General features: G+C 39.7%; 1 protein-coding gene and 1 pseudogene across 4 annotated transcripts in view; one reads left to right on the top strand and one right to left on the bottom strand.

Annotated features, from left to right (window-relative positions):
* Window positions 1–322: 322 nt before the first annotated feature.
* The window catches only part of ARHGEF28 (Rho guanine nucleotide exchange factor (GEF) 28), a 331,462-nt gene continuing 320,400 nt past the window's right edge, over window positions 323–11,384 (bottom strand). For all 3 annotated transcript variants that reach the window (XM_011959260.1, XM_011959259.1, XM_011959261.1), the window contains one exon: window positions 323–1,468. In XM_011959260.1, the coding sequence (XP_011814650.1) occupies window positions 1,299–1,468 (170 nt within the window). In that variant the 3' untranslated portion in view covers window positions 323–1,298. The remainder of the gene's footprint in view (window positions 1,469–11,384) is intronic.
* Window positions 2,704–11,384, top strand: LOC105524180 (annotated as a pseudogene). Its single transcript, XR_001003712.1, has 3 exons — window positions 2,704–2,807; window positions 9,905–9,984; window positions 10,467–11,384. The product of XR_001003712.1 is annotated as a septin-8 pseudogene (transcript).

Consider the following 11,384-nt stretch of genomic DNA (forward strand, 5'->3'; position numbering starts at 1 on the left):
TAGCCAGAAGCAGCAAAAGCCAGAAAAAGACAGCCCCCAAAAGAGGCTTTTTAAAAAATTAGGATTGGACTTGCCTAAGTAAAAATATAATGTAGATACCCAACTTACAATTTTAAGTAGGGAGAAAAAACTATTGGAATCTGGGTGATTTTTTTTTTTTTTTTCCTGTTCTATCACATCTCACTCCTAGTAAGTGTTGCATTTTTGGATGAATCTAATAGTCTTCCTGTATTTTCACTTTTCATGAGGTGAGATCATATGTGTGTGTGAAATGAGTGTTTTACTATGGTCCTACACATAATTTTAAAATTACAAAGTAAAATAATGAGGTAAAAGATATTTATTGACACCAAAATGCATACAAGTACTTCCAAACAAGATGAAAATATCTCCTGGTTTCTCACACAGACCCATACTACTCAGAAGGCAGGATATGCCAGTTTTCCTTTGTGGAAAAGTGTATCCAGGCAGCAAACTTCATGAGGAGTGGGCAGTTTTGTCCTTAAAAAACTGCAGAGAAGGGTTCTTTCCAGGGAGTGGTAGTTGGTGCTCCAGGTGCTGGGAGGGACAGGCCAGCTGATAGAACTGAGGGCTCTAACAAAGTTCACTATTTACATCAAAAGGACTTGCTGGGAGCTCTGGGCCTCTGGGCCTTGTTAAAAGATGATGCTGAACTATGTCTTGAAACCCCACCAGCATTAGGCTTAGGTACTAAGCAAGTCCGGACTGTATCCCTAGCTCAGTGACTGACCAATCACAACAGGTGCCCAGTTGAATAGTGACTGTAACAGATCACCATTTTTAATGCTCCCAGAAAAAATGAGCACATAAAACCTAGCTGAGAAAAGCCCTTTCCCACATCCTCCTCTGCCTGTGTGGGCACTGAGGCAACTGCCCTGGCTGTGAAAGTTCACCCCTTGTGAATACCACTCTTTAAATCCAAATTGCTTCATTGAGATCTTAAAAGGAATCTCGAAATCCGGTGATTGGATAGAAAATGTGACATGGAATTTTACTCTAGAGTCAAAACAACTTTTAAAATATTTCTGCTTGTTCAAGTTAGCTTCTCCTCCAGAAATCTGAAATTAGATGTGATAAGTTAAAGATTATACAAACAGGGCTGCTTTCAATAATTTAATTAGACTCATGCCAAAAAAATGAGCTTGCAGGAAATATTAAATATTATTCTTAAAGCACTTTGGACACAGACAATCACACATACAAAAGGAATGGGAAAAAAAAAAAGTTTCTCCCAAAAGTGCCAGTGTTTTGTTTTGTTTGGAAAAATGACAACACAATTAGAGGTAAACAATATTTTCTTTGGCGCCATCTCCAGTTTCCCCATCTTGTCTGGTCATTGTCCTTGCCGGTAGATTTAGCTTTCCTTCTGTTATAAACGCCTGCAGTTGAGAGCGGTGTGAATTTGAGTCATGAGGGGTTGGGGACTCAGTGTGGGAGGTTTCCAAATCTGCAAGAAACAGACAGCACAGGTTACAGGAGTCTGCCTGAGATGTACAAGACAGATGTCTTGGCGTTCGAGCTAAGATTAGGAAATGTAGTGCCCATATAGTCAGCCACAGCATGGCCAGACCTAAGGAGAAAGGAACATAATAGGTGTCAAAATCATTCATCAGTATCATTAAGATGTGTTCAATTGTGTGCACAAATGTCTCCTGTGACTAAATATGGGTCACCATTCATGGGCCTGTAAACCACTGCTATGGCTGAAAAAGGGATGCCCGTTTATTTTTAAAATGGGTGAAGGTCATGGAAATACAGTATATACTCCAGCTATGTGTAAATCAACTATATTTGCATCTGCAGAGCACCTTCCCTCAGCATATCTGTAAGTCAAGAATTGACTTCAAGGCTCCAAGAACATATTTGGCACTTTACTGACGTGGGCAAGGGGTGGTGGTAAAAAGTGAAAGAATGAAGGAGACCCTCCAGCCTCACCATTATGCTGTTAATAACAAATCTGTTAATACTACACAAAGTACTCAGCAAGAGCAGACAGGTTCCTAGGGAAAATCGAGCCAGTTTCAGCTCTGACTGGGTTTGATGTTTTCTGGTTACCTAGCAACAGCAGGACACTGTGTATTCTCCCTTTTTCTGATAAAATCCTCTAATATTATCATTTCAAGGAGAGACAAAAGGGAGGCTTGATCTGAAGAAAGACACTTGCTGCAAATCATTTTCCTTGCACTTGTTCCACTGACCACTCACCCACAGGCTCAGCCATATGGCAAAATTACAAATAACCACCTTGTGTTGGAACAAAAACCTAAGTAGGAATGGAAGTCCAGGTGGGAAAGGAGGGCAAATAGCTCTGAGGCCCACCTGCTTTTTTTTTTTTTTTTTTTTTTAGTCATTAAGAAGAGGCCACATACACCTACGACAAACTTATATAAATTAAAATTTTTAAAAAATTAACATAAAGAAAAAAAAGAGGCCATTGTAACCCTCACCACATTTTCTCAAAGCCTCTATTATTTAGATGGATATACACACGTGCAGACATTCTAAGGACACAAATGCTTGTGGCCTTTGCCCTCCTAACAAGGATCTTTGGTTGCTAGAGAAGGTAGTAAGCAAGGCTTGGCAGGAATGAAAGGAAAACTTTCCCCAGAAGGCTCCATCTTTGGGGACATGGTGGCCTTGCCACACCTCATTTCATCCCATCTTCCAATAGGAGGTAGGTCAATGGGGGAGGAGCAGCCAGGACCACAGGAGCAGATAAAGGTCCCTGGAGGAGCTGCACCAAAGCTGGACTGTGCCTCTGAAGCAAAGGAGGACCCTCGAGGCAGGTGAGAGGAGGAAGAGAGGTAGGGAGGCATGGGGGTGAGGCCGCAACCACAGCTCTGCTCAAAGGCTTAGCCCATCCCTGACCCTTTAGATGCCAATAGGCACAAAGCTTGATTCTACTGCTCCTGATTCTAAATGCTGTACATCAAATTCCAGGAACTGACTAACAACTGAAAGTATACCTGCAGAAGGTGCCTCTAACTGCCACCATTTACAGAGGGATTTCTCTGGGCACAGGAGTTGTCCCAGGTCTTTTACATTCGTCATCTCTCTCTAAGCCGCAAAATGCTAAAACCCACAATTTACAGGCTGGGAAACCAAGGCTCAGGCTAGTGAAATTCTGCCCCACATTGTGCAGCTAGGAAGTGATCTGGATCTGAGCTCAGAGGACGGCGGACATGTGATGAGGCCTTGCTGTGATGATCAAGACTCTCATGCTTCTCATTTCTCTTTGTGCAGAAAATGGCTTGGCCATCTTTTCTGAATTAAGATACCCTTGATGTTTAATACTTTCTCTCCCTTCAATACTACATTTTGAAGAGCCACTTGCCAAAAAAAAAAAAGAAGAAAGCAAAGGCAAAAAAAAAAAAAGACATATTAATGTTAAGCTTCTCAAAACTGACACAGCAATTGTTATAGAACTAGGAACCTCCCTTAATTGGGCAAACAAAAATATTCCCAGGCAATGATTTCCTTGTCAGGGCAACATTACAAATCAACCTGGAATGCTCTGAATTCTATTTTACCACATTGGGAGACAAAGCATGCCTGTGGTCACGACACGCAGTCACACTTCCAATTCCTTTTCCCAGCCTTCAACTGAAGCTATTTCACCTCTAAATACAAATATGCACAGCTAAATTGCTGATGTTTAATTTTATACAACTTCAAAAAAATGCCCCCAAATTTCCATCCAGCAGACACTGGCAGACTGAACAGGTCACCAAAGCCACAACAGTGCTGCCTCCTTGCCAACAGAAGGGCCAGCCAGGGCATAAAAATTACTACATTGAGGATGAAAAATCATCCAGTGAATGAGGCAGCTGGGAGGTGATTGCTGACACATCTGACAATGCCGGACGCACTGGAAGCCCTTAATCTAGGTAGGTTTTCTTCATCTGGGGTGTGAAACATGGAGCAAAAAATTCAAAATACTGATATTTTGAGGTACATGGAAAGTCCCCTTAATGGCTTCAAGAGAAGACTTGTTCAAAAACAGCCAAATTGAATGTATATTAAAAAAGAATTATTTCTAAGTTACACTGTATGCTCTAGTTCGGGAAGATAGAGAACCAAGAATGAATGGGGATGGGGGTAGGGAGTAGAGTGTGTGTGTGTGTGTGTGTGTGTGTGTGTGTGTGCGCGTGGTGTAGTGTGGAAGTTTAATCAGAACTTTTTCAAATAAGAATAAAAATACAGGAGAAACACATTCCTAGGTGAGAGCTCGTCGTGCCCTAAGTGAACGGCCCATGTTGTAATTCCAGATGTATTACTGGAGGTGGTTGTGGTTGTATGTCACCTGGACGGGAACTCAATTTCCTTCTCCATGTTCCTTCTTGGTTTCTACCTGAACTATGTAGGCAAGGTCAGACAGTCTGTCTTTGAAATTAGAAACCGTTTGGTGATTTCTGATTTTGTTACTCCATTTCAACTCTGAAAGAACCAGCACAGCAATTGTATATTTCTCAAGGCCAGCCACCTTTTTCTACACTTTTTACCCTAGAGAATATGATCATCATATAGAACCCTAAACTGAAAAAACATTTGTTAATATTAAACCTCACTGACTCAGAAAGCAGAATTCTTGCTATGTAAAATTAATCATCCAATTTCATTTGTGATCGAATTGCCTGTAAACCGATGGACATAAAAATGTAATAACTTATTTCTAAGAAGCAAGGAAACAGTAATACAATCACAATTTGGTCAACTAAAACCAATACTATTATAATGAAACAAAACCCAAACAACTACAAAAAAACCTTTCAGCCAAGTATCTCAACACAATTTTGCCTCTTGACATAAAAGAAATAATTTGATCCCTATCATTACCTCTGGAAACTAAACAGAGTGAGCATTATTAACCTTTAGAGCAAATAAGCTAAAACACACAAAAGCCCCAAAGTCTGACTAAACCAAGTAGAAAAGTGGGATCTTGGTTGAGGGTTTTTTCTGCTACATTACTGAGCTTTTGTTCACAAACTAAAATTTCAGCCTCTGCAGGAAACTTCAATACTTCCATTATGAGGACCACTGTAGGGGGTCTAAGTTAGTCTCCTAACATGGTTTCAAAAAATTACAGGTATCTACATTTTGGCTGGCACCATTCCTTTTCCTTCTGGGTATGCAGGGCAGGAAATACTTAGACTGTCAGGAGACGCACCTGCAGATAGCACTGATATCCAGAGGAAGTTTCCTAAATCTCCCAATATGTAGCCCTTAGGTGCAACCTGCTGGTTGGCACTTGCGTTTTTCATTTTCACACTTTTCTCTGTTTACCCAACATTGACATTTCTAACAGCGAAGAGAAATCAGCCTTCCCTCCATTGGCTCACCATTATCGTCATTCTTTTGAGCCAACTGACTAGTTGGCTATTTTCAAGACCAGACTATCATCACAGTGCATAAAATGCAACTATGTGTTATATTTAAAATGAACAAAGTGGCTGGACATGGTAGTTCACACCTGTAATCTCAGCACTTTGCGGGGCCAAGGCAGGAGGATCACTTAATAAAAACAAAAGTAAAAATAATAAAATGAACAAAGTGCCTCCTAAACTGGGAAGTGAATAAAATCTTTTAAATCACAAGGTAAAATGTAATCTTAGGCAAATCATTGCCCCTCTCTGGGCTTTAGTTCGTGAAGGATTGAAGTGAAATCATCAAGGCCTCTTACACTTCTTATGTTATGTGTGAAATTTTACATTTGTATTTGGGCTCAGTGATTCACCAAATAATATTCTGGAGGTACAAAAAAAAAGTATGCATTTTTCGATTGCTTTACACTTGAGAAACACAACCAAATTTATTACCTGATGCAGGTATGAAGCATTGAAATGCAGTGTGAAGCATTTCAAAATCATGTTTTTAAGGTAATTGCCACTCTTGTCCCATCACTATATCTTCAGTCTTCCTAAGAACATATATTTGAAGTGAGCCCACACACCATCCTCAAAAGATAGTATTTGCAAAGTTAATTAATGAGTAAAAGATACTGTCCATAATCAAACTCCACACTTGATCTTCCCTCCGATGAACAGCAAACTTGAGTAATTTGTCTTAAAGAACAGGTCTGTGACAAGTAAAAAAGGGTTGTCTTACAGTTTAAAAATACTTAATGTAGCCTTTGCCTTTTTCTGAATTTCTTCCTGCTGAATAGAAAAGCATCATGATCATGATCATTGTTAAATCAAAGTTTTATTTAAAACTAAATGCACCAGTATCATTTTCATCATAAACATCCACTGTCAAGGTCTGAATTTAGCTCACCAGTGCACTCCATGGCCAGGCACCCAGAAGCCCAGGGCTGCACAAAGCGTGTTTAGTCTGCTGTTGAGAGCACTGATGACGCGCTGTTCAGTTCTCTCCCTGTCTTACCCCATTCCATCCTCCCCAACAAAGATCACAAAACAGAACTTCGTGTCTTCTGAGCCTTGGCTCTATTCTTGTTTATTTTAATCATATGTCTGACTTGTACTTCTTGTTACTATATCCCTTGTGCATATTCCTAAATCCAAAATTCACACTTTCCTAGAACAACTCTACTTCAAAAAAAGGGGGGGCTTATCATTAATGTTCCAACTCTGTAAAATAAGTTATATTCCCTATTTAGTGATTGATTCATATTTACCCTCTGAAACATTTAAAAAATCATTTCCTGATGGCATTACTGGCAATCCCTAAGTTTTCTCAGAAGCATTAATGCACAACATTGTTTCTTCTAATGGAAAACATTTATCATACAGAGCTCGAGGTATCTTCAGAGCAAATAAAAATTGGTCTCTGTCCCTAATTTTGCGCAACTCAATTTTCTGTAGTGAGCCATAAATAGGATGTGAGCCCCTGGCATGAAAACCAGTCTGGAGTTTATATCTGAAGCAAACATTCTAAATTAGTGTTATAATTCCCTTTTCTATTCTTCATATCAATACCACACCTGATATAAAACAACTGAAGTGTGCTTTGGGGTGGGCGTGTGTTTGTGTCTGCATGGGGCATGTATAATACATGTATCAATTTGTAAAGTAAGAGCAAATTGTGTTACAATTTTTTAAGTTGTGATTGTGAGAGTTGAACTTTAATCAGTACTTAACATATTTGGAATAGTCAATATGGGCTATATAAGTAATGCTGAGAAGAAACAGAAATGAAAGCAATCAATACAATGAAGTTGACATTATATTAACAGGAGATATGATATGGTACATCAGTCCTCTCTGCTGTCTGAACTTTGATTCGCTCTCATGCTCTTCCTTCCCTCAAGAAGAAGGCTACTCTTAGGGAGTCATGGCCTTCATGTCACAAGCCCCGTGGGAGTATGGGGCAAACAATTCTACTTTTCCCTCTTCCTTGAGATGCATTTCGAAGTATGTTTCTCTAAACAGGATGCCAATAGATATTGATGATAAAAGAATGCAGTGGTCAAATAAATTGATGAAATTCCAGGTGAATCAAGTTTGTTAATCAACGGATGGATCCCCCAGAACTTTAATAGGCTCATGTGTATTATAAATTTCTCAGAGCAGAAACCAGTATGCAGCATCCCCCAAACTCAGGGAGCCTTTTCTCAGAGTTACCCTACAGCATTGTGTTCCATGTAACATAGTTGGAGAATAGTGCATTCAAGAATTAGAAGTCTATTAAAGATTAGGAGACAATAAATGGTCAAGATGCCAGAACAAATCAGGAGTGAGAAGGTAGAAATAGATGAGCTTTTCCAAATTCAGAAACTTCTAAATTCTGTATGTAACATCTATATTAGACCCAGGCAATAATTATCAATGGCTATTAAAATCATTAGGAAAAAAGCTGATCTGAAACTTCATAACAGATCAAGCTGATAACATCTGAACCCAAGGATCAATTTTAATAACACAGAAAGAGAAACAGACAGTGTGCGCCACGTGATGAGATGCAATTTACAACACCATCTATGTATATTTTTTATGTCAAAAAATAAAGCCTGCATCTAATCAAATTTGTATTCCCAGCTACCAATTTACAGGAAATATAGGGGCAGAAGAAGATTTCAAATGACACGATGGGAATGCAATCAGGAAAATCCAGAATGTAGGGAATATTTCAGAAAAAAAAATTGAACTGGTCTTTTCTACAAATAACGCAGTCCTTATGACTCAAGAGGCATTTAATAAAACAAAAAACAACAAACCCAACCCAGTCTTTTTAACAATTGTAAAATTTTTAAAGGAGGAACAGAATTTTAGATTAAAAGAGACTTAAGAGACATACCAACCAAATGCAATGTATGAAATTATTTGGATTCCAATTCAGAGGGAAAAAAAATTGAGACAATCCAGGTAAGTCCAAATACTGACAGCATGATTTTAAGCAACAACTGTCTATTTTTTTTAGATGTGATGATCATATTGTGGTTATGTTACTGAAAAAAAAGAGTGCTTATCTTTTAGAGAAAAGTATTTCTGGATGAAATGATAGGATGTCCTGGATTTGCTTTAAGAGAGCCCAATGCAAGAGAAGAGAGAAAAAGCACTGAATTAAGGTTGGCTGTGGGCAGATGGGGTTCACTAACAATTCTCTCTACTTTTGAATAGGTTTGAAAATTTCTACAACATTTTAAAAGTCTATAGGCTTCCATATATTTGGACTACAATATTATAAAGGGTTCTGTTATTCCAAGAGTCTAGCTTCTATATATCTGATATAAATGGAACACTGCGGTAATAAATTAGAAGCCTCCTCTGGATGCCAACTATGTTGAGATCAATTTTAATGCAACTGTATGACAAGTCATTGGCTAGGGCATGTATGGGTTTATATCTATTTAGAAAGATACACAAATTGTGTGAACCTACGCTATAAAATGGATACGGTTCAGTTGAGCTTATAGCTACCCATTAAAAAGAAGACAGATTCAGGTATGGTCTTTGCTCTTGCGTAGAAAATCTAATAACATCTCCTATGTAAAACAGAATTCAGGAAATATTTCATTTTATAGCCTCGTTGTATCTGTCCTTAGAAATGAGTTAAGGTTTTCTTGGAATTTGGATTTCTATTCTCCAGTCTTTTAAATTTGAGTTCATTTGAAGCTTAAAAAGTAATATTTAAGAAATAGGAAATAAAAGTAGTATAACTAGTCCAAAACTACCAAAGTAAATTTCAGGTTATAATAGTGGTAGGTTTCAACGTATATTGTCAGATGAATAAATGAATTGGTGAATACTTAATTTGAAAATTCTAATATAATTAGTCATGGGAAATCACTAATTTGGAATTCTTATGTTTAGAGAGGATATTAAAATTTAATGTAGCCTAATCCTTGTTGTCTTAGGAAAAACAAACTGAAAATGTAGTCAAGATAGGATTACATTGCAGGGCTTCTCCTGTTCAGCCACTAGCATTATTTGACCTTGGGTAATAACTGTATCTGGAACTTCCATTTCCTTATTTGTAAAGGACTTGAACTAGATAGCAGTCAGCCCTCAACTTTTTCCCACCATGACACTCAGAATGACATTCACTCTCATAGATTTACCCAAATTATAGGCTGTGTCACAGATGAAACAGACTGTAAATTATTAGCAATTCCTAGGCTAACACAGTCACTCCAAGCTCTTCACTCCACGAAAAAGTATGTCAGAATGAAGTGAGGGAGAGAACTGTTATTACAAGGAAAACTAGAATTTTCTCTAATTTATAATGATACATATCAAACTTTAGTAGTTTACAAACTTTAGTAGTCTCTCTATTATTTCTAACATAATACTTGGGCCACTTCTCAATACTGACAAAAGTAGATGAAGGTACACATATGCTTGAACTGAAAGATTTCAAGTTTCTTAGAACACTAACCTTTTACATTTTAACACCAAAAACTTCAACATTTACGTTTGTTTTTAAGGTATTTCAAGGTGATCTATAAATGTAAACAGCCAGGCTGTGGAAAACCTTTAAAATTACGAAAACAACATCACGTATGGAGTACTTACTAAATGCCAGGCATTGTTCTACATATTTTGTATACATCTCTTATTTGATTCAATCCCACGCCAATCCAAAATGGTAGGTAAACTATGAAATAGGAAAACAGGAGTCTAAAATAGAGACAAATCTAACTTGGAGAAAACAACACAACTCGGGAACATAGAAAGCTGAAGAAAACTTCCAAAAACCACAGTTACTATCTTCAAAGAACTATTTAAGAGACATTTGAGCCACAAAACAAGATTCCATAAAATAGGAGCTGTAACAGGAAAAATACCTTGAAAATTTTCAGTATGCTAGCTAATATTTTTTAAACAATCAATGGAATAGCAGGAGTTAAAGAACAACAAAAAAATCCCCCAGAAAATAGAACAAAAGTGCAAAGAAATGGAAATAGAAGGAAAATGAAACAGAAAAATCAGAGGATATAAAAGGTCCAATTTCCAAGCAGCAGCAGTTAGAGTAAGAAAAAACTGAAGAGGGGCAGGGCTCCGGCTGCGCTCGTGGCCCGGCCGGGCGGGGAGGCCGGTCCCGCGGGCGGGGGCAGGGGCGGCTCCGCGGCTTCTCCCAACCGCCGCCAAGGGGAGTTTCCAGGAAGTGGCCATATTGGATCCATTCAGCCGCAGCTGCCCGGGCGGAGCGCGTCCCGCTGCCGGCTGGTCCCCGTCGTGGCCCCTGCGCTGGTCCCAGCCCCCCTGCCCGGTGCGGAGCTCGCCATGGCGGCCACCGACCTGGAGCGCTTCTCGAATGCAGAGCCAGAGCCCCGGAGCCTCTCCCTGAGCGGCCATGTGGGTTTCGACAGCCTCCCCGACCAGCTGGTCAGCAAGTCGGTCACTCAGGGCTTCAGCTTCAACATCCTCTGTGTGGGGGAGACCGGCATTGGCAAATCCACACTGATGAACACGCTCTTCAACACGACCTTCGAGACTGAGGAAGCCAGTCACCACGAGGCATGCGTGCGCCTGCGGCCCCAGACCTATGACCTCCAGGAGAGCAACGTGCAGCTCAATATGACCATTGTGGATGCCGTGGGCTTTGGGGATCAGATCAATAAGGATGAGAGTTACAGGCCCATAGTTGACTACATCGATGCGCAGTTTGAAAATTATCTGCAGGAGGAGCTGAAGATCCCCCGCTCGCTCTTCGAATACCATGACACAAGGATCCATGTTTGCCTCTACTTCATCACGCCCACGGGGCACTCCCTGAAGTCCCTGGATCTGGTGACCATGAAGAAACTAGACAGCAAGGTGAACATTATTCCCATCATCGCCAAGGCTGACACCATCTCCAAGAGCGAGCTCCGCAAGTTCAAGATCAAGATCATGGGCGAGCTGGTCAGCAACGGGGTCCAGATCTACCAGTTTCCCACGGGTGACGAGGCTGTTGCAGAGATT

Source organism: Colobus angolensis, unplaced genomic scaffold (assembly GCF_000951035.1).
Source record: "Colobus angolensis palliatus isolate OR3802 unplaced genomic scaffold, Cang.pa_1.0 Scaffold49, whole genome shotgun sequence".
Taxonomy (NCBI): Eukaryota; Metazoa; Chordata; class Mammalia; order Primates; family Cercopithecidae; genus Colobus; species Colobus angolensis.